Raw genomic sequence first — 27,229 nt, 5'->3', positions numbered from 1 at the left:
TGATGAAATAAGCTCCACTGCAAAAGTCATTGTAGTACTGTGCCTGCATTAGTAGAACCAGGGGATGCCTTATGGGGTTTTTGTTAGCCTTCCTGAAGACAGAAACTGTTCTCTGCTGGCTTCCCATTAACTTTTAGCCCTTTGAAGGCAAAAAGCTGTAGATTGGCAGAAAATAGATCAGCACTTTGACTCTGTCCATGAACCGATTTGCAATCCAGTTGAGTGCTGTACAACAGGAGCCAAGAGGGTGTGCTATATGGGGAGCCCCGATCAGAGGGCACACCAGGGAGATAAGCTATAGATAGGTTCAGGGGGAACTGGTTTAATAAAAATTGTAATCCGCTCATTTTATAGAATTGTTGTCAGCACAGAATTAAATACCCTGGAGATTGACCTTGAGGTCCAGAACAAATTGGGTTAGTAAATGGAAGACCAAACTGATCAGCCTCTTCTGCTAGGAGAAAGCAAAGTGTAGTCTCTCCCTTGCATTTCTCTGTGAAACTGAAGACTAAATTTTTGTTGTGCGCAGTAGTGAAATGCATTTGCTTTTGTGGAGACCACAGAGGATTGGAATGGAGGGAGCTTCAGGGAGTATTTGTGGAGGGCTGGGCTTAGTAGAGAGCTGGGAAATGAAGTTCATGGAGGCTTTCCTTGCAAAGAGTGTAAGGTGGGGTAAGGAAGCATTAACAAAGTGTTAATGTGTCAAGACTATAGATCCCTGCTCAGGGGAACTGGGACATCCGTTGTTTTAACTGATGTTTTAAATAAAATATGTTCTCTTTCTACAGTAATCTTTTATTTTTCTGAAAACTGTAGCCACATTTCTACTTGAAAGCAGTCTTTTTAAATTTATATGACTTAGTGTTCACAAATTTAGGGATAAATTAATAAAATATGGTCATTTTAGTGAACTGTTATTTAAACTTGCATGCAAATCTGTCTAAGCCTTTGGGCCTCTGGCAGGCTTCCTGATCTCGGTCTGTAAGGGATGTGCGAGGGATCACTCGTAATGGTTGTAATTGCTGCTTTCTCCTTGAGCAGGATATTCCTGTTGATATACTGGGAAAAGTGCCGCAGTGGCTTCTTACTTGGTTTGCTCTAAGAAATTGGGAAAAGAGAAAACCAATATATTTAATTTTGAATAACTAGGTTCATTTGGGGAGTGTCTATCTGAAATTGACACCTTTATGGCCTAAATGTAATATAATCTAGCAAAACAGTTTGTATTACATGGAAAATATATTCAAGCAATATGTGTTTGGCTCCCGAGGTTGTTTCGAAAAAGTTAAGCAGCTAAATTGGAGGAAATCACTGGATAAACACTTGAAATCAGTGATCATTTTAATAAACTTCACTAGCAGGAGCCCTTATTACAATATAGCATGGATATTCCTACCCTGAATTTTTACCACTTAATTTGAATCAAGTACTAGTTCTTCCTCAGCCAAAAAATTCATCGGGGCTCAAAAACAAAACAAAAGAAAAAAAAGTTTTCATCTTTCAATTTGAAAATAGAGTTCTGAAGTGGAATTATTTCTGGTCATTATGCCTTCTGGTTTCTGTAATTGGTGTAGCTCATTAGCTACAGATAGCACTTTATGAAATTAAACTTCAAAACATCTTAGACTTTATATATGCATCACTTACTGTATGTAATTACCAGTAACTTAAATACCACTTTAATCACTCTAATTTCTATAAAAAAAAATCTTTTAAAAAATAAGTTAAAAGCCTGCTAACAAACAAGAATACGTTATCAAAGTAGTTCTACAAATAATAGGTGAATGTTAAGTTATGGTTGGATAAACTTCTATGGCATTGACTAGCACAAAAAGTAACGTACTGTAAAACCTACACTGTGGTGCGGATGAACATGGCTTCAGAGATATGACCTGGTGAGAATCAGACTTCTATTGAGAATAATACTAAAATTAAAATTGTAAAAATGTCCTGCCTGCTGATGCATTAAAATAAAGATTTTGATAGTTTGTATAACTTCCTTGTGGTACTAAGATTTGCATCTCAAGTTAGGTGAGAGTTTCATCATTAGAAATGGAATCCCAGCGTTTTTTGCTTTGGTTGAGAAGCGAGATGCCTCTGCAGGCTCTTTTCTTGGCTGAAGCTGACTGAGCAGTCTGGGTAGGTTTGTGAGCAGACTTCACCTACTTGAATAACTCTTCTTAGCAATTTTTGTTTGTTTTAATTTACTATTCAAGTCTTACGGTTAGTCACAGAAAGCTTGTTCCTTAATCGGGTAACTTGCCCTTTGGATCGGGGAAATGAAGCTGAAGAAAGTATTGGAAATTTTCTCTATACAGTGCAGGTGGATCATTTCAGAGAAGAGGTGGCTAAATCTGAGGAAATTAGTAGCATCTCAAATGCTTTTCTCTGTGTTATGTCAGCATATACCTCAGCTCCAAGTTTAAAATGAGATGTTTCCTTTTTTGGGGGGGAAGAGGTAAGAGAAAGATTCATAGGTTCTAAGCATGCTTGTTACAGATGTTTTTATTATTATTAACAGCTGTTATTTCGTATATATTTGTCTCATCAAGGTGTGAAAATGTTTGATCTTTCTCTGGCACACTTAGTTGACTGTTTGTCAGTGGAAAATATAACCTTTCCATGGTAATGGTATTCACGCAGTTTAGGTAAAATACAGATAGTAACCCACCAGATGGATACACAGTATGTGGTTTGTGTCTTACGAGCACACAGCAACATTTTATATAGCTGGATATAACAGGTTATATGGAGGAGAGATGTCCTCATCTTTTAAACTGAATCTATAGTCTGTTGATGTCAGATATGTGCATTACAAACCGTTTGTAGGAGTTGAAAGGTGTGAGAAGCTAGCACGTTATTATTGACAAAGCACTAGTCAAAGATACTGTTGAAATCATGATACCTTAGTTACGAATGTCTTTTTCCATGTTCTGCCTCAACATCTTCAAGAACTTAAGTTGACATTCTTCCACCAGAAGACAGAAGTGGTGGTGTGTGCTGCTTAAGGTGCCAGATATGCTGAGGTTTGAATGTGGGACAGGGACTTGCAAGCAGAAGGCTTCTGCAGTTTATGCCTGAGGGCAAATGTCCCTTCTGGAGCCCATAGGCGGTAACACCTATTAGTTACCTGGCAGCTTGGTAAATCAGCAGCTGGTCTGTATTTCTCTACTCTTAGTGGAATGAAGATAGTGACAACTTTTTCTCTGAAAAGTGTCGTGTTATTTCACATGGCGAATGCAAGAGGAAATCTGTACGTGGCTTTCTAAAGCACTTAGTGACTGTGCAGTTCAGCACTTTTGCGAGCAGAGGAATGGGACTTCTGCTGTCCTGAATTACTGTGCTTACAATGAAAATTGGTAACTCTCCTACATAACTGTCTTCTCTATTGTGTTCTCTGTATGAGTCTTCAATCCACATAGTTTATAATGGTTTCTTCACTTCCAAATAGCTGTCTTTTCATAGTGGTAGTTACAGCTATTGCTGTTTAATGTGGGGTCTTGGAATATTTGCTATTTCTTTGTTTTTTGGAGACTGTCCCTGCCCATTTTCTTTAGATTTTCCTGCTGTCATGATGAATGCTCAGAGAACATTCTTACTGCAGTTAATGAAATACAGACATTTCAACAGCTGAAAGCATCTTGAATTTTTATCTAAGAGTACAAAATACAGGTGGTCTCTGTGTTTGTTTTTTTTTATTTCTGCCCTTCTTGAAACAACAATTCACCTTGCTGGCAATTGTATATGTTTGGATGAAGCCCTAAAACGGAATGCAATTTCTTAGCAGCCTCTCAGAATTTTTATTGGTGATGAACTATTGAATAAAATACATTTGAACTTCATTTATTATTTTTTATCTTTAAGAGAAGTAAAAGAGAAGTAATTCCTGGAGTAGTTAAAATTCTCTTTGAAGTCTTACCAGTGTACACCACTAGAGGGTAGTGCTCATTGACAGATTATTGCTCGTCTCCTTGTAACGCTGGCCAGCAGTGTGGCTTGTATGGCTTATTTCACACCCTGTAGATAACAACTTTTTCTTTGCTAATTATGTATTTTTAAAAGATTTCATATATTTGGGAGGTTTTTGGTTTTCTCCTTAGTAATATACGTCCCAGTATCTTGGAAAATAAAGTAGCAAAAGTGAATCTGTTCTAAAATAGTTTTTCTTTATATAAAGCCACTCTTCAGCAGTATTTTAATAGTTTTCCAAGGTACATAGCGTAACTGCCACCAATAGCATGGGGGTAGCTGTACAGAGAGTGAGAATTACTCTGTTCACTTTGCATAGAGAGAAAGTAGTGTTTGGTTCACAGTATCTGGCAAGTGGAGCGTTAGTCCTGAAATTGCTAGTATTCTGACCGCCTTTCATCTTTCCTATCTGGTTCATCTATTTTTGAATTATTTTTTTTTTTTTTAAACTAAAGGATTTTAGGGCAAGAGTGCCAATGGGTCTCAAATTCTTAACACAGTATGGGACTAAGTCAGTTGGACTTTTTAGGTAATGATCACAGGGAAAACTGTGGAAATGTAATTATTAATGTCATGTAAAAATTAAGAAATGATATTAAATGTAATTATTAAAATGTAATTATTTGTATAGACATAGTACTTGGGGGGGGGGGGTGGTAGGGAAATGATGCCAGCTCTCTGAGGACCTGTATTTATGGCAAATCTTTTTCTTTTTCAAAACTGAAATGAATTGACAGGACAAACTATTTTAGTAAATCAGTTTGGCTTTCCAGGTTCAAATCAGAATGGAATCATTAGGAATTTTAATAAATTAGATGTAATGATATTACTTAATCTTCTTTTTCTTTTTTTACAATTGTCGTATTGTTCTTTCCTGCTGCTTGTTTTAATATGTGCATATTTGAGATGTTTTCTTATTCTGCTTGATAAAATAACTTTTTCTCAGAAAATTATATTTTCAAAACATGCTGATTTATTTATACGCATATTTTCTTATATCCTTATAAAAAGTTATAAAACTTTCTTTTTTATCTTCTAGTTGGTCGAATTATGTTTCAGCTTTTCTCAGACATATGTCCGAAGACTTGCAAAAACTTCCTTTGCTTGTGCTCGGGTAAGTAGCATGCTTATATTTAAGATTTTAAATGTGGGGCTTCTGTAAGTAGAAGTGATTGACAAGGCTGAGACTATGGTGGAATTATTGATCACTCAAGTTACACAAATGTGGTAAAGGCAAGCAATTCTTTAGGATTTATCAGGGCTTTAGGATTTATTAGGAGAGACATGAAGTATTAATGTCGCTGCACAGTATAATGCTGACATTTGACTTAGGACACTACATAAAACTTTGAATGGTTTTTTTTTTTCTTGTATAAAATGTTGATTATGTATAATAAAATTCTGAGTATATTTCAGGTTCATAGAAGCACTACACAGGGATCAGGACAGGAGCATCTATTAAATCTGCGAAAACCTTTTCATTTTTAGCTAAATGAAGGACTGAAAGGGAATATGATGGTCCCTTAGAAATTCTGGGATTGTTTGGTGGGAGAGAGGAGAGAGGAGATCTGTGAAATGAAAGGGACAGCACTGACAAAAGAATGTCTGGGTGTAATGTAGCACCCTCCAACCTCTTTTTTTTAAGCAGGACTTAACTTTTAAAAAATGGTTTCTAATGATTGGAAGACTGAGGGTAATAAGGGTTTGGTGGGTTTTTTTGGTCTGCACTGTTCCTCAGGGATTTTTCAGCTGTAAACTGAAGATTAATCCTGATTAGGTTATTATAGGAATTGGTGTGTGTTATTTATGTGAAGAATGCACTCTGTGTCTCTTGGTCATCTCCTGGTCTTTCATACCTGAATGCTCAGCAACTTGCAATATACCTTGAATTAACTGCACCAGTGAAGCTTCTACCTTGTATATGAAATAACTCTTTTTGAAATCATGAAAATGTTCCAGCAAGACTTTCCAGGCAGCATTTTAACATCTGGCTTTAGTGAACAGCCTTTAGCTAACTGGTTATATGAAACAAATTTGTTGATAACCTTATGCGTTAACTTCTTAAAGTTCATCTTGTCAGAGCTCAAATCCCAGAATGTGATTCTAGATAATCTCTGTGAAGATTTAGAAGAGCTTTATAATACTATGAACTTGTGGAAGGTACAGTACATATCTCTTTTTTTTTTTTTTTTTTTTTTTGAGGTCTGTGTGGTAATGCCCCCTCTTTTTATTCTACTTTCTGATTTTTTTTTTATCACTTACACTTATTAAAGAGATACCTAGGGATAGACTGAGAATGGGAAAGAATGGTACAACTGTCAGAAAAATGGGAACTCTTTTGAAGTTTATCTTAATCGGAATAGGTTACAAAAGATAAGAAATAAAATGCAGCAGCAGACTGAATAGTGTAATGTCTGAGCCTCATGTTCTGTAGCTCTGAAGGATTGTTTAAATCCTTACAGCAGCTTTGCTAGAAAAATGTTAGGTGGAGGTAAAGGAAGGAAAAGGTGTTGGAGATGATGAGGAATGAAACAAACAAGTAGAAGAAAGAAAACTTTAAAAGTCTGACTTCTTTGTATTGCATCCCTGTTTGAATTCTGTTCTACAGCTAGCTGTACAGGTTTCATTGATGTTGTCAGCTGGGACCTGTCTTTAATTGCAAGAACATTTAAAAGTAAGCACAAAGTTAGGAGGTCTACTCTTGAGATCAGATCCGCAGACTTAAAAGCTACCCGAAACGTGTTTTTTTCTTGCAAATTGTGTTTGCTACTGTGTACTCATAGGGTAGAACAATGATTTGACAGATATCTTTAAAAATTTGGTAATAAACACACGATAATTAAATTCTGTGGGGGAGAGAAAAGCATATAGAAGCACCTGAAGTAATTTCATTTCTTTTGTTGAATGTAATGTTTAAGAGAATGAAGTTATATTCATTTCTTTTGCTGGTAGAAGCCATCTCTTTTCTGCCATGGTAGTTCTCAAACTTGAACTCAGGATGGCAGAGCTTGGAGGCTGGGGTTGCGTGGCTAACATTAATTCTTTTCCTGTTTGCGCTAATTACATCTGTGTTACTGTTCAGTTTGCCTGAGGTTTTTTTCCTATCAACGGTTCTGTCTGCCTTTCTGCTTCTCGTTGACAAAGTTCTTCCAGTGCACTTATTACTGCTAGTTTATCTGCATTATGCATGCCATTTTCCCTGCCCTCCTGCCTTGTACTGTCAGAACCTCGATTGCCTCAGCATCTAAAGTGAGCACTCTACACAAGGATGCTGTCTCCAGCATGGTACCACAGATGAGAACTGTGGCCAGGAGCGGCAGGCCAGGCTTAGGGTCATCCACACTCTTCACAGTAGGATCCAGCAGTTCTCAGGAACGTACTTTCGCCCTGTCCCTGTGGACTGATGTAGTATTCCAGTTGGGCTACTGCTTCTGTGTTTGCCTAGATTATGCTAGAGGACCTACAAAGCTTGTCTTCAGAAGAGCAGCAGTTCTGTGATGGGAGATGAAGGTGTACTGGTAAGATGGCATTGACCTCTGGCAACCAGAACCGAGATGTGAAGGGTTGCTTTAAATTTTTAGAACTGTGAGCTGCTATACCATCTTCAGAGACCAAATAAGTCATTTGCTTCCAGAAGTCAGGCTCCCCTGACTCCTGCCACTTTTCACAGCAAGATCCATTGGTAGAACTTCAGTCATCGTAGAAGTGTGAGTTCCTATCTTTCGGTCTTTGCAAGAAATCTTTGAATCACTGGAGGTTTACTCAATACAGCATCACTTTCTGGCACTGACATCTTCTTGTAGCCATATGCAAGGTCTGTGCTCATCTAAGGAGGTATATACCTGTGTAATAGAGAGGGGATGCTATCCCATTCTGGGCCATATAGTCTACATAATGGAATACCTTAGCAGCAGACCGTGAGCATTGTACTCTTCTGTACTACATAAATTCAGGATTCTGCATGCTAGGCCAATCCAGCATGTTCTTTTTCCTTAGACATTTATGGGTACCCCCCTGCATGGTAGCTGATAAAGGCATCACAGCTGCAAAGTCCCATGTGTCCTCACTTATGCTGTTACGGACCTCATAGAAACTTGATTTGGGCTGTGCACTTCCGTTGTGTCATTGTGAAGAGTGGTTTCACTTGTCTCAAGGCAAGGTGATATGCCCTGAGAGAAAGACTGGAGATGAAATGCTGTGCCCATCGTCATGCCTGCTGCTCCCTCCATAGTCTCTGTGAGGCAAACCAGGATGTTTTTGTCAGAAACAGATGGAGGAGGACAGGGTGATACTGGCTGCCTTCCTGCAGCCTGACATTGTTGTCAGAAATAGACCTGGCTACTGTGAAAGAATGCTATCTGTCTTGACAGCAAGAGGCTCCTTGCATTTAAATTAAAACATCTGGACTTGCAAACTGGCATTTACAGGTCCTTCAGTCAGTCCACCTACTGAATAAGCACAAGCCCATCTGCTCTTCGGTGCTTTGTCAGGAGCTCCCCTTCTCATAATCTCAAACGGAGACCACTATTGGGCACCTAATTCAAAATATCTCAGATTGGGTTGGCAGTGCAGGGTGTTAATAGGGCATGAGAGCAAAGCTTACCTGCCAAAGGGAGAAGGGCACTTTGATAAAGGCCCTTGTGTTGTGCCCTCCTCAGCCAATGGGTTATCCCTTGCAATCACTATGTAAGTTCTCCTCCACCATCGTATTTCTGAGTGATTTGTAGCACATGGAAAGAACTGCTTAGGCAGGAAGGGTGCAAGTAGATGGGGCTCAAAGACAATATTTTTTCTTTTTCAGACAAAATTCAGGCATATTTAGGGTGAAAAGAACAAGGCTAATATTTGGCCATAAACAAAACAGAAGCCCAGCTCATGGGCTTTGTACTGGTTGTTGTGGAGAAGTGTCTGAGCTTAGGGAGGTGCTGCAGCTCTAACCAGTGGAACAACTGATTTCCATCTTTTGCCTGACTGGGAGTCCAAGGATTGGTTTTGAAAATCGGAGTGATGTAGTACAGCTTTTGCAGGACCTTAGCCCTCCACCATTTGGCCAGCAGCTTAAGTACATTGTCTGAAGTGTCTGTGGCTTATGGGGAAGTAGTGGTGTTATATGATTTTGCCCACAGTTGTATCGTGCATGAAAGGAAGGGAAGTCACAAGTATTGCTGTTTATTATGATAAGGACTATGCTTTCTTGGTGATATCATAAAGGAGAGTTAAAAAAAAAAAAATAGGGGCTACAGCTTCTGGCCGTGGTCTAAAGCTCACCTCTCACCTTAATGTACCGACTCAATTACATGGTCAAGTGCAATGCAGGATCCCATTCTCTAAGGGGATTATCCACAGCCTGAGGGACATGCTGAAACATGACCAAAAATGTAGGCAGATACTGCTAATTTTCACTTGAGAGTCCCCTCATAAATGGGTCCCTTGTGTTATTAATGGGCATGAAAAGGCAACAGGTAGGACTGTATTATCTTTTATAGTTGTGCTATTCTGATGGCTGTTATACCCATTAGCACTAGGAAGATAAAACCTTTGGAATTTGTTCAGTGACAACCTGTAGATTCTTTTTGTTTAACCTTCTTGCAGGTGAAAAAGGAATTGGCAAAACAACTGGAAAGAAGCTGTGTTACAAAGGCACTACATTCCATCGTGTGGTTAAAAACTTCATGATTCAGGGTGGGGACTTCAGTGAAGGTAAAATACACTTTTAAAACTGAAATGTTTTAAGCGGAACAGCAATGTTATAACTTCTGTGGTTATAATGTAATTTTAGAAAATGCCATGGAAGCATTACAATGCCATAACAATATTTCATTTGCCGTGAAGTATAGCATAGATCACCTATTTCTTTGTTAATCTTTGAAATTCTAAAATGTTCCAACTGAAGTAATATTTATTTAGAAAATGTGTTAAGTTAAAGAAGAAAAAAAAATACCAGCCCTTGCTGGACTTAACACCTATCTCTCATAATTCAAATCCAAAATGTAGTCTTAGTGCTTTTCACTTTTGTGTCTGCAGTAGAGGCAACACTAGTAATGCTCTATTGATACAGGGACCTAACTATTTGAATAAGTTTACTTTTTAAAATTATTTTTAGTAAATGAGCTAGAAGTGTTTAACGGATAAGTCTCCAAAAGGAGATTTTCCAGGAGTTTTTGTTTCCTTCCCTGCAGTATGTGTACAACAATATTTTAGCCTGTTGTCCTTCCCTGCAATACCTGTCCTTACCAAAATGTGTATCTTCTTCGCTGTGTCCTGCGATCTTGTACCTGATAAAACAGGTGTGGTGAGGGAATGTCTTGTTTTGAGAGTCAAGTAGAAGCACCTTTAAAACTGCTAGCTACTTCCTTACCTCATCCATTCTAGTGGTCTCTCAGCTGCTCTGAGCTGGGCAAGATGTTGGTCATACCTACTGTTGTCTTTATTTTTTCGCATGCTGTTGTTGTTTTGCTATCTCCTATTGCTTTAGCAAATACCAGTGAGGATTAGCCTTTAGAGCCCTGCTTCAGACTTGCCAGTGTTGAGAGGCACTAAGGCAGTCTTCATTCTCAGTATTTTGAGTGTCAACAGGATAATGCATGGCTGTGACTTTTAATTAAGGAGCTTATGCTCAGATACTAGTAACTGGCCAGAGTATCCTGGTTTGTTATAAACTGGTGGAATGCTACATGCAGCTTTTTTCATAAATGAAACAAAAGGTTTAATTCATGCTTTTTAATGTGTAGGTAATGGAAAAGGAGGTGAATCTATTTATGGTGGCTATTTCAAAGGTAAGGGGAAATATGTCTTTGCAGATTCTTTATTCAGTTCTGAGATACACAAGTTTTGATTCCCAAGCTACTTAATGAAAGCAGGTCTACTTATAGATCACCTTTTGCATGAAACTAATGTTGCATGAGAATTATTTTTATATGCATGACTTTCGGATAATTTTTTTTGGTAATATTTAACTTTAACTGACAATTAATTAAGGCTAACATTATTGGTTAAACATGACTTTCAGCATGGAGGTTAGGCAACTTTATTCATGAATAAACTCCTATCTTCCTGCCTAAAACTGTCAACATATTCTTTTGTTTATAGAGAATGTGGTCTTTTGCAAAATGAAAAGGTAAGAGACAAAAGCTCAGTAACACAAATTCAAACTCTGTTCCCTTGTACCCTCCCTAGTAAATATATAGACAACTGATACGTCCGTTTGTAGATGGGTATCTGTGTTGCTTGGAGAAATGAAGAGTTCTGTGTCTAACCTTTCTGAGGGTTAATGACTTATTCTGAGAAAGAATACTGGCATAATTTCCAGCTCTAAACAGTTATTTCTTCTTTTGTTAATGTCCCTTTCCTCCCCTTCCCTATTCAAGGTTTGTATGTTTAGTGTTCGTTTCTAAAAGTGTTTGACTTCGTTTATATGCTACACAAGTTATTTTCCTTTCAAAGAATTTGTGAATTACATTTACCTCTTTTAAAAATCTGTTGTTGGGAGGAAAATGGTGAGTTTATAAAGTATTCGTTTAAAGACATACAATTCTTTCTTGCAGAAAAACAGGTAGTTACTGTGGTATTCAAGTGTTAATAAAGGCACTATATGTATTTGTGTAATAGCCCCTGGTTCTCTGGTTTTTTTTGCGAGTAGCTCTGCGTGGTTAAGTGCATGCCATTAAGTTTGTCTTAAACAGAGACATAATTTGGTGTTGGAGTATTACAGCCTTTAGTCAGAAGAAAGTCTCGAATAGATCCATTTGCTAAGGAGGTACTAGGGTTTGTTTCTAAAGGCAGTGAGTGCTAAACATGCAGCATTGTGTTTTGATATGTAATCTTAAAAATAACGGCTTTGTACACTCAAATTACTATTTTTAGCTTTGAAAATGAACTTCAGAAGATCTGGTTTTGTATTATGCTGTACAACCGGAAGTGCTCTTTAATTCACTGGAATATAAAATGCATGTTTAGTTTAGTCTTAATTGAGTTCATATTTAGGCTGCAGGAAGAATACGTTCTTTAGTTTCTCATTCAGGTATCTAGGGTTTTTTTCACTTGTATGTTATGGGACTTCCAGTTTTGAATTGATAGGTAGCTATCTTTTAACGTGCCATACCAGGGAAATGGCTTTTTCTCTAGATCTTTCTACCTGAGGTGTGTGCTGTGTAAATAACAGGATCATGTATGTTAAGTCTTGTTTTAGGATGTCAGTAAGTCTGCCAACCTTGTTCTTATCCAGAAAATGCTGGATTTAAATACAAGTGTATGAGAATCTAATGTTTATTGAAGATGCTAATAATGACTTTAAATTTTTTTTTCATTAGAAATGTTTGCACTATATCTGAAACTTTTTTTTTAAGAAAGAATGCTTTCTGTCTCATAACTGCTTCTACTGTAACTTTTGAGAGGCTTGTTTAAACTTGATTTTTGTTTTTTCCAACCTGTTCATGTTTCTTCAGCAGCAGCAGAATTTCTCCTTATAGCATCCATAAGTTACTAAGAAAATTAGTCTTGCGTTCCTTGTCAGGGAAAATCTGACAAACATATTTTTTCTTCAAACAGATGAAAACTTTATTCTCAAACATGACAGAGCGTTCCTTTTGTCAATGGCAAACCGAGGGAAACATACCAATGGTTCCCAATTTTTCATGTGAGTAGATGTAATATGACAGTTGAGCTTTTCTTAAACAGAGAAGCGCTGTTCATGAGAAAGATGGTATTGCTAAATTATCTATAACAATGTTATCCGCCTTATTTTAAGTAGGGTTGAGTGGGTACCTGCAGTGTAATCTATAATAGGAAACATTAGTTATCGCAATTTGCTTGTGGCATTCATTTGGATTAGAAGCTGGTACTACACGGATGTTCCTCGTTCATTGCTTTTTACCCTAAAAATATGGCTTACGCAATAAGTTATTAGTGCCCATAAAATAGATTCATTGGCTTCGTATGTGCACCAACCAAATCTTAACAGATTATCTGCAAATTACAATGTTAGAGCATTGTATGCAAAAGGGAGTGAGATCTGGAGGTGATTTGTATGGTTTTGCATGTGCTCTTTAAAATACAATGATTTATGATTTAGTTAGGGGGGGAGTGTTTTGCTTTTGGGTTTTTTGAGTTTGTTTTTTTGGGGAGGGGGGAGGAGGATGAGTGGGGGTTTTGTTTCTTGGTTTTGTGGGGATTTTTTCTTACTTTTTTTTATTTTGGAGTGTTTGTTCCTGACGTGCTTTTCTTCTATATTGCTGCATAGTTCTGTTTACTTGTGCATATACCAACTACTTTGGTACCAACACTATGTAAAATTATGTGATGATAATCAGATTTTTCCTTCATTACTTTAAAAAAAAAAAAAATCCATTCTAGTATGTAGCCATGTTCTGTTAAATTGTAGAAAACACATGACTCGACCATCAATAAATACTCAGGTCTGATATGTCAGGGTCTTCTCGTTAAAGTAGTTGTATTCTAGGTTCAATATTAGTATTTTTAAACATGCTAATTTTTATGTGATTATTTCTCCTATTAACTCTCTTTTTAAAATTACCTTCTGTTAATGTTTAACAGTTTGTATTTGAAAAGATCTGGATTATAACTTTGGGCTTGTGCTGAGAAGAACTTTGAAATAACACTGGTGTTTTCAAAAGTAAATTTTAGTGTAGTTACTTAACTAGAAAAACTGTTTTTTCTTTGCCATCTTTCTTGGGGTATAAGAATGAATGGCGCTTCACTGTCTTCAGTAAAGGAGTAAATTGTCCTCAAGAATTTTTTTTTTTCCTTTGCCTGAAAAAGATCTTCAGTATGATATGATGAAGTTCAGATAAGAGACATTTTTAGGTCTCTTCCTAAAGAATGCCCTAAAAATGGAAAATGAATAGGAACCTAAGAGGAAGTCTTTCACAGTTACCACTGTTCTGACTTTCCACAGAGATAAAAATCGTAAGTGTCAAAAGCTTGTTTTTAGTTACCTTCAAATCAAATTTTAGATGATGTGCTTCCTTAAAGTAAATCTGAACTTATATGTATATACATTAATATGGAAAACAATCTCTATATAAAAAAAACCCCTGTGGTTTAATAAGCTCTCTGCAAGACATTGGTTCACTATTTACTACTTGGTGACTTATCTTTTGGTTCTCTTGTCATAATTTTCCATTTTTAAGCTTATCTGAACAATATACATGAAAACTCAATGATGTCACATCAGTCAAGAAGCTATCATTTGAGGGCTCTAAAGTTTCTTTTCTCTCCTGCATTTGATTCAGAAGTCGTCTTCTTTCCCTTATGCTTAGACTCAGCTTACTTGTTCAATTAGATTTAACAGACATAAGTGCCTTGTCTCTCCACACACACTAAAACAACCTAAGGTTGTGTTAGATGCTAAATTATAACTTACATGGGACAATAAAATGAGCAGTATTTAAGAGCACTTTCAGCAAACACAGAAGTATTTTGAAAGATGCAGATTTCTTCAAAAAATCTTGTTTTTTCATAAAATCACTGTAAAGAGAAAGTGTTAGTTTGGGAATTCAGGCAGAGTAAGATACCTAAGCATAATTGTCTTCATGTAAGCTAGGTTCACCTCAGCTGCCTGTAGGAATCTAAAGCTGTTTTTAGGGTCCCAGGGTATCCTAACCTGGCCTTCAGCTGCTGGGAGAGAAGGGTGTGGATCTTCTGAGGGTCTTGTGTCTTACCTGCATGCCCCATGCAGATTTCTTGGATATCCTGTAGTGTCTTAAATGGCACCAGCTTGCCCTAGATTCAGGCAGGTGAAACAAGCCCAGGAGTACACTCCCAGTATAACCGATGAGGTTTAGGTGGGGTGCTGTCTAGTCTTTAAAGCACGCTCTAAATGCTGTAGACTTCTGTGACCCTCTTGACCGGGGCTTTTTTCATTTTACCACATGCAGGCATCTAATGCTGTTTGACACACCATTAGGAACTGCAAGACAGGGTGTGCCAATACAATGTAACACCTGCAAGACACCCTGCACTCCTGGAGTAGGAGCTGGAAGCCAGGCAGGATACAGTAGGGCAGCTCAGGATGCCTATATGTTGTCAACTGAGCGTTCTCCCTAGATCTGTAGATCTCCTTTAGATCCTAGACTTTACTGTATTCAAATTTACGCATTTAAGCTGAATCCCACCTTTGGCCTCCAGTACTGCAGCTGATCCTGGGTATGAATATGTACAATTACAGAATCATACAGAAGCCACTGAGGCTGCTGGTAAAGGCAGGTGTGTATGTATACAGTCAGTTGCAAAGTCAGGTTCGTGTTTGATAACTCAGTTTACAGATAGGCAAGGATGGATGGTGAAACACATAGTTCAACGATCTGTCTTTTTGTATAGGTTTTTTTGATGGTGGAACTTGGTTTCTGCTTCATGACATGGAGAGTTCGAATTTCAAGATTCAAAGTAGGAAACAACTACTAAAGACTTTAACTAGGCAGTTTCTGACTTAACTTTAAAATGCAATATATTAAAGCAGTCCTGCTTGGTGACATTTGTCTCATTACTTTAGGGAATGTACTGTGTATCTATACAGCTGTTCTTTAATAAAATGTGTTTGTTTCCTTTAGTGGTATACTTTAAGCTGAAATTCAGATGTGTTTCTTACACTCAAAAGAATGCTCAGTTATTCAGTAGCTTATAATTAGGAAAAATGTTCTTCAAATGTGTAACCTGAAAATTGTGTGAAAGAGCAGTCTTCAATGGCAGTCTTTAGATTTTTAACAGTTTGAACATGTTTAATTTTATTGATTAGATTTATAGAAAGGGAAGTAGTCCATCTCCATCTGAACTTCTTTAGATCTGTTTTCATTTTTTTATAGTTCACAGATAACCTTAGGGATGACAACTCTATATTTCTGTATCATACACGTCTAATGTAGCAAATGAGTGCAAATAAGCTGTTTTCTTTTATATAAGTATTTGTTCAATTAGGGCTAAAATAATAGCAAGATTTCTGACTATAACACTTTTGCTTGCTCATCAGAAGTGCTTTCCCTGCTTAACACAGATAAGTGTCATTTGGAATAACTAATCTTTAGAGAGAGTAATCAGGCAGCAAATATCTCTTTGACAGACTGCACTAACAAACTGGTCACAGCAAGACTCTATGCAATGCCTAAAAATTGTTAAAAGTTGAGCTGCAGTGGTCAGTTTTACTTGAAGTAGAAGCTCCAGACTAATCTTAATGTAAACAAGTATCTGACCAATCCTAAAGTATCATCAGCTTGCTTTGATTCATCAGGAATTTCTCTGGCATTAATGAGTTTGAAACATTTATAAGCAACAATAGAGAACTGGGCATGGAAAAGACAGTGTAAGTATTGTTGGGAAGCTCCAGTGAGGCCAGTGTAAAAAGAATGAACATAAATTAAAACACTGGTAGAAACTGGCAAGGTGCAAAAGTCAGAACTGTGTATAAATATATAATGTTAGAAGTGCTGTATTTCATGCTCGTTGGCTAATTTTCCTCGCTTCTTATCTATTTTCTTACTTGAATAGGAGTAACAGTTGGGTTGAAAGAGCGTTTAGCTAAGGCAGGATTGTTTTTCATGCACCTGTACTTTAAATAGGCCAAGTCTATTCACACATGTGTCTAAGAAACATTTCCTAGTCCGAAGAAACGCATCTTGTTAAAATCCAGCAGGAAGGACACAGAGACTATCCCTTTATAATGTTTGGATTTGTGAAATACTGGAATTTCAATTTTCTATACCCAAAGGGATCTGTTGTAGCATTTTATGGCAGTCTTGTGTTGAAGACAGTTGTAAGGTACCAGTTTATAAATTAGCTATTTATATTTTCAGATAGCACCACTATTTAATTTGCCCTTTTTCTGTGAATAATTTTTTAGAACCATCAGTTATTTAGCAAGCGTTCTATATACCACCTGAGTGTGTTAATCTTCTTTTAATTGTCCTGTTTCCAGGTTGATACTCAGATATGGAATCCCTAGGATGGGGTAGAGGTTGACAGGAACCACTCTAGTATCATCTTCCTTTTCCTATATACTCCAATATCTGTTTTGAACTGCTGCTGAAAAGATTAGTAGTATTATTAGTTATTGGGGGAATGCATCCAGAGCATTGCACAAATAGAGCTAATGTCTTTAGGTCCCTGATTTAGTGTCGGGGGGGCGGATAGTCGGCCTGTTCTTGGGTGTTCCAGCTCAGTGGCTGTATTACTTCGATGATGTTCTTCTTGAACAATGTATTCTGCTTCTCAGTCAAGCTGAGCTGATGAAGGTATCTTCTCTCTTTAGAGCAACTCCATCGTGCCTGTGGCCATACCCAACCTGCTAGTCAGGAAAGCTGCAATACAAAAGAAGTACAACTCTTGTGAAAATGAGTATATAAAGTACTATAAAATTAATGAGACTCCTGATCCTACAAATGCTTACGTGGGCTTAACTTTGCTTCCATTATTGTACAAAATCTGTCAAGCTACACTTACTAGAAAAGAAGTGACTGTGCAGAATGAAGCATAGAGAAAAGAGTAGGAGGCAAAAAAAGTGGGGAAGTTTTGTGTAATAATTAATTTCTTGCCTTGTTATTTAGCCATGTAGTTTACCGAGGAATACGTCCTTATTACAATTTAAAGAGGAGTCCTCGGTTGTGTTCCTTATCAGTTCAAACACTTGGAGTTCTTGCCCCTGTGTTCAAAAGCTTTTTAAAACTTGAAGCTGTTTTGCTATTACTGCTGGGTTTATATTTTTTTTTTCTCTCCATATTAAGGGTATTGTTGGTTTAATGTGTGTCTCAAACTCTGCTTTCTTGCTCAAAACTAAATAGCTTTTTTAAAATGTTTTTAATGTGTGGTGCCATGCCTAGTTACTAAATTCAAACAAACTAATCACTTTGATCTGCTAAATGAAGGATAAAATAAATTGAGGACTTTTTTGGTTTGATTTTACAAATGATTTCTCAATATTACTAGCTTATTAAAAGTGCTTCATTTCTAAGTCTTTTTGGTGTCCCAAAACAGGTCTTTTTCTAATCAACAGTTAACTTTTTTAAACTCTGAATGAAATACCTTTGAGCTAATTATTGAACAGTTGACAGTAATATAAAAATCTACACATTTCAAATGAAAGGGGCTGATGTTGCATTATCTTTGAGCAAAAGTGGTATATGTGCGCTTATCACACAAGCGGGTCCCATTGGCTTGATCAAAAGTTTATGTAAAAGCACAACCCATGTGAAAGCATTCACAGGATGCTTTTATGTGTAGTAAGTAACAAACAGATCATTTCAACACTCAAATATGCAGAGACATAATTAAGAAATAATAGTTTATGGGGGGGGGGGGGGGGTGGATAAGCTCAACTGATAATGCAGTTTTAAAACACTGCTGCTGTTCAGGATTATACCAGAGCAAAAGTATGGTGTTAGTTGGTGCACGATTTGTCTTTTTTGCATCTGCAATGTGTTTGTTTTTCTATAATTCTGAACACAAGCAATCTAATAGCAATGCACGTATTTTAGAGAAAGCACCTATTTTTCTTCGTTTTAGAAAAGCTTCATAATACAAGCAAGATGTCAGCTAATTATGAAATGTATGAAGTTGTAGACTTACTGTCTTAACACATTTCATTTGTAAATCAAAACGTTTAAGCTACGGTGTGCCATCCTATGAAGTATATACTTAGGGCTGGATTCAGTAGAGCATTTGAACACCTATGTAACTGCAAGCACGTGAATAAACCCATTGAAATCAGTTATTCATCTGCTTAAAGTTGTGCACGTGTTCTAACGCTTTTGCTGGGTTGAGACTTAGAGGGGAGCGGGAGGATTCTCTTTTCTACCTGTTTATCTTTGTACTAGTGTATGCAAGCAGGTTATGTCTGTAGGTTTCTTTTTGTTTTTAAGGAGTACTTACTGTAGTTTTCAAAGTACCTTGTAGTCTAAAGAAAATTTAGAGCCCTCTTTTAGGCATCCTTGTTCTGCATACAACTTGATTGATATTAATTTTAAACTTGTATTTAATAAAACATAGACTCAGTTTTGTCTGAAAATGTATTACAATTTATTTCTGCCATTTTTGTGTAAAATTTACAGAAACAGTGTTACATCGTGCGCTCCAAAGGTAATGTCTCATTCCTCTAAGGCTGTGTCCTTTCCTTTTCTTCTTTCTGTTTTTATCTATCTTGTTTTTCTGATCATATTGTTATGTGCATTGAATCCTTTGTTAGGACTGAGGTTCTTGGGGGGGTGGGCGATAACATGCTTTTATCAAAAAGTTGCTTTTCTCTTCAGCAGTATCTTAAACCAATTTACTTTAAACTTGAGTGAAGAAAGGTATTTCTCCTTCTGTAAATAACTTGGATAATAGTATATATTATAAGGCAGATTTTGAATGTTTTAAATTGTAAAAGTTCTGTTTAGAAATGTTTGAATAAAATATTATTTTGGGGGAGGAACTCATCATGACTCTAGGTTTCTATAGAGCAAAGGAAGTAAGTAGGTTTTCTCCTGATGAAGTTTTGAAACCAAAGCAAATGCTCAAGGATTGAAAGGCAGAACATATGCAGAAAACTTTGAAGTGGTCTTTTAAAGTGCACGTTTGCAGAATAAATGTCATGTCACAACCCTAACACTGAGGTGGGAAAACTTTCAAGAGCTCAACGAGGAGTTGGGTTTCTGCTTCCCATAGGAAGTCCGTTAAGTTGCCTAACACCTACTCGTGCATCTGAAAAGTTTTCTTTTTGGATGATGCTTTTCCTTGTGTTTTCACTTCATGAACAAGTAAATGAGAAAAATCCTTTCCATTTTATCTATCAAATTGCCAGTGTAATGGACGAAACCTCTACATGGGTTTTAATGTACCAACTATCCCTTTCTTTGCTTATTGAGGACTAGTCTAAAGAAAGTACATGCTTAGGTAATTTGCTCAATTGGTCTTCAAGTGCTGCTGCTGCATGGCAGGAGCACATTACTACAGCATTCATATCAAGTGTGTTTGAACCCGTTGCTGTTTCTAGCTAATTCTAAGCACTAAGTCTTGTTTATTATTGGTTTCATTGAAGTAACCCACTTCTGTGTTTTCACTACTTTAAATCAGCTTTATAATTAAGCCCGCTTAAAATGTTTACTTAACAGCAGGTTGTTAATGCAGGTAACTTTTGCTTAAAGAAGTTTAAAAGCTGTAAGAATTTTTCTGTTTGTAGCAATACGCTGTATTAGGAAGGGAAAAACAAAGAACACCCCCTACTATTGAGAAATTAAATGTGGACTTGATAGCTTGCTTTCCCTGTGTTAAAGCAAAGAAGTTTACTGTATTATTTAGCATGACAGAAGTGAAAGGTCTGGTTGGCATTTGGAGCTTAAAAAAAAAATCAAGAGTGTAAACACTCCTGATTCACAGTTCCATCTTTTGGCATGCGTTCCAGCACTGCAGTGTTTCGTGACCCAATAGTTCAAAACTCGACTGAAGATTTGTGCTTAAAAAGTAGTATTTTATTGTAGCAGTGAAACTGACTTCATGGTACCTCGTCTGTGTTACTGTAAATTTAGAAAAAGCATCTGTGATTGAGTACTTATTTTGAGAGAGGGGAGTTCATTGGAAGAAGGGTAGAAAGGCAAAATAGTGCCTGGGGAGGATTTTAAAACTATTTTAAGAGTTTTCAAATATTAAAATAACTTCTAATGCATATTATCTTGACTTCTTCTATTTTTTTTTTCTCCCCCAATATATAAGTACGTTCTGATGTTCTTTACTGAATTCGTCTGCATAGCAAGGTTCCCTGTGCAACATTAATGCAGGCTGACTTGTAGAAGTAATTTTGTTTCCTTTTTGGAGAAGGTTATAGAGAGATACTAGGTCATAGCATTATCATCAAAAAGGTGAATCTTAACATATAATTATATATGCACAGCCTTGAATATTCCAATTTGACGTCAACTCAGAAATTTGGCATAACTCCAAATGCCTTTTAAGATAGTGCACAAAATGTAATGCAGTTGCATTTCTCCTTCAGGCTAGAAACAGCTAAACGTGGGAAGCTGAAAAATAGGGAGGAAGTCTGCATTTATCACGGAAGTAAACTGTAGGATAGCGTATAATGTCTGCTTGCATTGTGCTGCTGTTGCTTTTGGGAAGCCTGTGAGCTTATGAGCTTGAAGTGCTATAGTCTTGATGGTTAAAGATAGAAGTATTGCTTTGTATTCTGAGTCATGAGGTCAATCAAGAAAATGGAGAGTAAGAAAGTAGTGGGGGGGGAAAGCAGAGAATCGTATGATACATATAACGTATGATAACTCTCTTCTTTTTTTAAATAAACTGACTTTAAAGTGACCTTGTAATGTAAGAACCTAACAATTTCAGAAACATTTAAATTCCTTTAGTTACCCAATATTTATTGCCAAATTGTATCTTCTCTGTGATTAAAAATGTTAGTGAGGTATATTTGAATGTGTATTTAAAGACACTTACTTGAGGATTGTTTATTGCATGCATAAAATGATATTTGGTACAACTTTCAAGTATGCACAGTTAGCTAAACTTCAAACAAATTTCATGTAAAAGCTTAAAAAAGCCTGTATGTATAATCTGTAAAGTTGTTTTAATTCCATGTATGTAACTGGATTTTTTCACTATTTTTTTGTCTTACCTTCACCTCTTTTTTTTTTTTTTCCCCTGTGTCATTCTCCTCTTTTACTTCATCTGAATCCCTGATTATTTTTTTTTTTTTTTACCATCTTACCATCTTGCTGTTTGTCAAACAGAACAACAAAACCTGCTCCTCATCTTGATGGGTAAGAATCCTTTATAGTTTCTCCAATGATGGCTAAAATTTTAAGGGTTTAAGTCTTCACATGTTATATTGAAAGTAGACAACAACAATGGGAAACAAATTCTTAATTCTGTGAAAGATTATACAGTAGAACAAAATGGAAAACAAAAGTTTGAGTTCTATAAAAATTTCAAGTTGCAACTTATTTCCTAAAGCTGGTCAAAAATTTGGAAGGTCTTAGATCCTAATATTCATTTCTTTTAAGACTGGTTGCTGCACTCAGTCCATAAATCAGTGAGTTGAAATGTCAAGTTTAATATATTTGCATAGTACTCTTTTTTTTTTTTTTTTTTTGTGGCATGTTTTTATCCCCAAAATATATTAGTTCCTGGAAGTATAAGTCATGGGGTAAATGGAAGAAGGACAGAGAAATGTGGTATGGTAAACAAAACTGGGGGTTCCGTAATTATAACTGTCCTTGCAACGCCAGTGGGAACTTGTATGCTGAGTTTGTATAGACCTATAAATGCTGCTTCTCTGGGGAAAACTGCACTTTGTCATCCTTATTTATGGACTCTTGATCTCTCTCTTGCACAAAATTTCAAAAATAGAAGTATGGATTAGAAATGATGATCTGTTTACTCTGCCCATGTAGAAGAGACTAGAATGACATCAAGTAATTCTCTCAAATAGCACTGGAGTGGACCTCTGTTTCATGTTGCATGAAATCTTAGCATCGTTGTAAATTTAAAAGTAATAAAAATCTTATTTTTAAGTTTAATACATTTTAAGAGCCAGACGATGCCAATGAAGCTGAATGTTTCTATTTCAGAATGACTTTTTAAATCTGAAATTCATTAGAAAATAATTACAATATATAAATGTTTGTACTTTCCAAATATTTTATTTCTGCAGTGTACATGTTGTCTTTGGACTGGTTATTTCTGGTTTTGAAGTAATAGAACAAATAGAGAATCTGAAAACTGATACTGCAAGTAGGCCCTATGCAGATGTACGAGTTATTGACTGTGGGGTGCTTGTTACAAAATCAGCAAAAGATGGTAAGCGTACGTATACCTGAAGTTAATTGAATGTTGACATTGTTTTCAGAGAGTATAAAATTATGCCAGCATCTAGAAATCAATATGGTGAATCTCTAGAATCTTAATTCTTACAAGCTTTTAAAACTTAAAGCTTGGTGTAGATGAGGAAGGCACAGAAAGGGAAAAGGTTTTCTGACCTAAACCTTTGTGCCTTGGAAAATGTATGCCTTCTTCCTGTTCTCCTTAATTAATGTTTGAGGTTAATGTGACATACTCAAAACATAATTAGAGCTTATTTTTCTGAGTTTGAAAGATGGCAACACAAACATAAGCTTTTCTTCAAGTTGAATTTTTTTGCAGTTTCCAAAGGTTTATTTTAAGATCATGTGATGTTAATATATGCAGTATATGTAGTCAAGGTAATTTTCCTTTTCATAAAAATTCATAGGAAATAAATGGTCTTAAATATATGTTTAGACAGTTGCTGTAGCGTAGTGGAGTGTTATAAGTTTGAGTTTTCTACTCCACTTTTGACTTTCCTTGAGGATAATGTGGTTATTTATATCCTTTAGGGAAAGTCAAGAAGATAGATAACGTAAAAGTGTGAGGATGCAGAAAGGAGAGAACTACAGAGTTTTAGAAATAAGAAATATACAACTGAGACTAACTCTTTCTTAAACTTTTTGTAACCTGTGCATTGCTTTCTAAAGAAACTAAATTTTTTTTACTGTAAGTGGTCTTTGCTTATCTGTGTATTCTGTTGTAATCCAAAGGTGTGAATTCAGTGTTATACCCTAAAATACATTTTCAGAGGAGAAAAGCGGGGGAAACCCTCCTTCTTAAAATTATACTCATTTCTCAGCCTTTCTTTATATTAGCTTGGCACAAGTTAATGTTCAACTTCAGTTATAAAGTTATTGTGTATGACTTAACAATGCAAAGCCAAAACATTCTTATATCATCTCTCATGGTTGGAAGTTGTGCATGGAAGTTCTTACAGTTCACTTCATAGCAACCGAAGAAATTTTTTTTATAACTGTCTTTGCTGGAAAATATTTGTATCATTTTATTGATATGGGTTTAGACTGGACTTTTTCTTATTGTACTTTAAAGTAACTCACTGTGAAAAAAGTTCATAGTTTATGCAGTTCCTCTGGAGCAGTACGTGTGTGTATTTATACATATGTGAAAATGTGTATTTTGTACTGTATATATATACACAGTAAACATACATGCACATGAACACACTGTAAATTTAAAATATCTGTTTTAAGCTTTGGAGAAGAAGAAGAAAGTATGTACTGACTCAGAAGCTTCAGACTCCTCTTCCAGTGCATCAAGCTCTTCAGAAACTTCATCCGAAAGTGAAGCTGAAAATGAAAGAAGCAGAAGAAGAAAGCGTAAAAGAAGAGCTAAAACCAAACAATCAAGAAAACGAAGAAAGGAAGAGAGGAAGAAAGAGGATCCAAGGTGCAAGCGAATCTCAAACCAAAGACGGTGACTAGTCTCTTAAATTTAAGAATTTCAGAGAAATCTGAGAAATTCTACTTTTTTTTCCGTGATGTGCTTGAGCAATGAATATGAAGGTGCTTTTATTCTATAAGTTTGGATTTTGGTGGGTGATTTTTATAAACAAACAAAAACAAACAAAAAAAGCTGAGCTTGTTGGGTAGCTTTTTCTATAAGACAGTTTAAGATCTTTATAGCTAGAAGCTAGAGCGACTTTGAAGTAAGCCTCAGCATGTTAAAATATTTAGGACTTGCTATGCCTGTGTTATGGTGAGACATTAGGCAAATAAGAGGTCTTTGATTTATATTTGATTATATTTAAAAAATACGTCATGACAAACGGCAAATTAAAAGCAAAATTACATGCTATAAAGCAAGAACTGAACCTTCTTTCCAGTAACAGTGCACCATCCTTCCTTTAGCATAAAATGAGTTGTTAATGACTTATGTTTTGGTTGTTAAACCATCTTAAGGCTCAGTGCATCATACGGGCTTGTTTTGGAATTTGCTTTGAAAAGTGGTGTTTATCAGTTGACAGTTAATTTTGGTTTATCAACTTATTTTTCCCCATAGCAGCCTTTCTGACAAGAGCGATATAACAGAAAAAGCAGTCGATGTTAGCACAAAGAGGGACAAACCTGTGGTACGTCCTGAAGAAATTCCCCCAGTGCCTGAAAACAGATTTTTGCTAAGAAGAGATGTGCCTGTTGTCAATGTAGAACCTGAACCGTAAGAATCATTGAGCTTTCTTACTATGTTGACTTGGTGGAAACTACGCATAAAATTTTCCTGCTAATGTTGTATTACTAGTACGGATAGCAAATGATTGCTGTAGTGTCAGAATTTGTAAATGTGGTAATTTAATTGTCCTTTTTACAGTTTTCTTTGTAATATTCCTGACAACCTGTGTCAGGGTTTTTCGGTGAAATCTAGTGAGTTAGTTTCATTGGTCCTTAAGGATCCTGCATGTTATGACCTTAAACTCAATTACAACAATGCAGAAAAATAAGTGAATAATTGCAGAAAAAAATTTGCAATGTAAACCACAGCAAATATTTGATTGCAAGGGAAACTTGGGACTGGGAGAGGTGATTTTTCATCTTTCTTAGCCTGAAGAAGAAACTTTGATTCAAAATCAGTCACCCAGAATTTTATGACCCATCTGTGATTTTGAGAATAAGAGAAAATACTCTTCTTTTGATACAGAGGATGTAATGAGTTCACAAGTTACTTTCAGTTTGTGTTTTGCATCTCTACTAAAATTGCAGTTAGGTTCTTTTTCTGTCAAATTTCTTTGCTTTTGGACTTGTATGAGCTAATACATTACATTGCCAATGGTTTTTTTTTTTGAAACATTACTTTACTCATGTATCCAAAGCCTTAGTAACTGCTTCTTTTGAGGATATTACACAAACTGTAAAAAGGAGTGCTGAATTACCTCTTGTTGTTTAGGAAAGAAGCAAGGCTTTAGAAGCTGTGGGCTATCGTGAATTGCCATTCCCTACGCCAAGACATTGTTGTGTAACTGCTGAGATCCTGAAACTATTCTGTCCATGTTGTCTTCATGATTGGTCCACCAAACACAATTTAACCTCTTTAGAAAAGCCATGTACCACTTTAACAGAGTGCTTTTCAAGTTCTTTGTTAGCATTTATTTACACGTAGAGAGGTCAGATAGGCTACACATGTGGTTGAAAACAAGTATGTGTTGATTTGCCTTTTGTTGCAGAACTTTGGGTGGCTTGCTTTATTTCTTGGAGAATTCACTGAATTCTCAGTTCTGCCATCTCTCAAATTAAATGAATGTTTTGCATGATTGAACTAATAGTTTAAGTTAATTTGGGGGGCTTTGCCATGTAAGCTCTTATTTTATTAATTTATATAGGAAGCTTGTTGATGCTACACCAGTTCTGACTGACCAGAAACCATCAGTCTCTAAATCCGGACGAAAAATTAAAGGAAGAGGCACGATAGTATGTGACAATTATTTTTCTTTTTTCTTTCCTCTCACCCAGAGTATCTTCTCTGACCTTGAGCGTTGAATTTCCTTGAAGGCTTTGTATGACACTTTTAACTGTTGTTGACATGTTGTAGATTCTAGCTTAGAAGGTTGAAATATTGCTGTCAGGTACTTCATTTTATAATGCCTTTTTTTTTTTTCCTTCCCCTATTCTTCTTGCTAATGTCTTTTTACCTAAAGATTGTTTGGGAAAACAAATGCTTACTCCTCAGCTACAAGAAACTTTCAAACATGAGAATAAAATTATTTCTTTTTAAAGACTGGAATGAATTCGGCCAGATTCGTCCCACGCAAGCCACAAGATCTAAAGTAATGAGAAGTGACAAGAGCTTTTACTCTTCTCCACTCATTGGATTTCCTTGCTGTTTCCGTTAAGCCTTAGGACTGTAACACATGACAGTAGGCAAAGCTGTTCTACAGTGTCCTAAGTGTATACAGCCCTTTCTGATGTATATTGCTTGTCCTCCTGAGTTCTGGTATTTGCATCCTCTGATGATTGTGCATACATTGCTGAGAAACAACAGTTTTGTTGGCAACTTTGGCAGAATCACTTACGTTGTTCTGCTTTTTGACATTTTAAGTCAACCTTTTGTTTCCTTTTTTTAGCTACTTAATATAGTTTGTCAAATTTCATCATCTGTCCTGGCTGAGATCAAGTCCATCTACTTTCATAGATGACACTGCATGGGCAACAAGTTACTTTTTTGCAGTGCTGGTAGTGAAGCGTTTTTACAGATGCACAGACTCGGTCCATTTCCCCACCACCACCACCTTCTTCTCTGAAGACTGCCACTGTTTACGCTGATTTCACTTCTGCTTCAGGTCTCTGGTATCCTGAAGACATTTGCTTTTGTGTTAGTGCCACTGTACTCAAGCAAAAGTTTTCTTGTCTCTTCTTTAATAACCCATAATACAGGGTCCAAAACGCTGCACAGCTACACTGTTGGTTTTTAGTCAGTA

At 36.4% G+C, this 27,229-nt stretch overlaps 1 protein-coding gene across 8 annotated transcripts in view; it reads left to right on the top strand.

Moving 5' to 3' along the window:
- The window catches only part of NKTR (natural killer cell triggering receptor), a 42,872-nt gene that overhangs the window by 5,722 nt on the left and 9,921 nt on the right, over window positions 1-27,229 (top strand). For 2 of the 8 annotated variants that reach the window (XM_075492239.1, XM_075492237.1), the window contains exons 2-10: window positions 5,009-5,083; window positions 9,562-9,669; window positions 10,701-10,745; window positions 12,517-12,604; window positions 21,690-21,719; window positions 22,613-22,758; window positions 24,015-24,237; window positions 24,826-24,978; window positions 26,135-26,222. In XM_075492239.1, coding sequence (XP_075348354.1) covers window positions 5,009-5,083; window positions 9,562-9,669; window positions 10,701-10,745; window positions 12,517-12,604; window positions 21,690-21,719; window positions 22,613-22,758; window positions 24,015-24,237; window positions 24,826-24,978; window positions 26,135-26,222 — 956 coding nt within the window. Of the gene's footprint in view, window positions 1-5,008; window positions 5,084-9,561; window positions 9,670-10,700; window positions 10,746-11,058; window positions 11,087-12,516; window positions 12,605-19,031; window positions 19,051-21,689; window positions 21,720-22,612; window positions 22,759-24,014; window positions 24,238-24,822; window positions 24,979-26,134; window positions 26,223-27,229 lie in introns of those variants that run through there. The other 6 variants (XM_075492236.1, XM_075492238.1, XM_075492241.1 and 3 more) reach the window with 5 other exon arrangements.

Source organism: Mycteria americana, chromosome 2 (genome assembly GCF_035582795.1).
Source record: "Mycteria americana isolate JAX WOST 10 ecotype Jacksonville Zoo and Gardens chromosome 2, USCA_MyAme_1.0, whole genome shotgun sequence".
NCBI classification, from domain to species: Eukaryota; Metazoa; Chordata; class Aves; order Ciconiiformes; family Ciconiidae; genus Mycteria; species Mycteria americana.
This window is presented reverse-complemented; position numbering and strand designations above follow the sequence as displayed.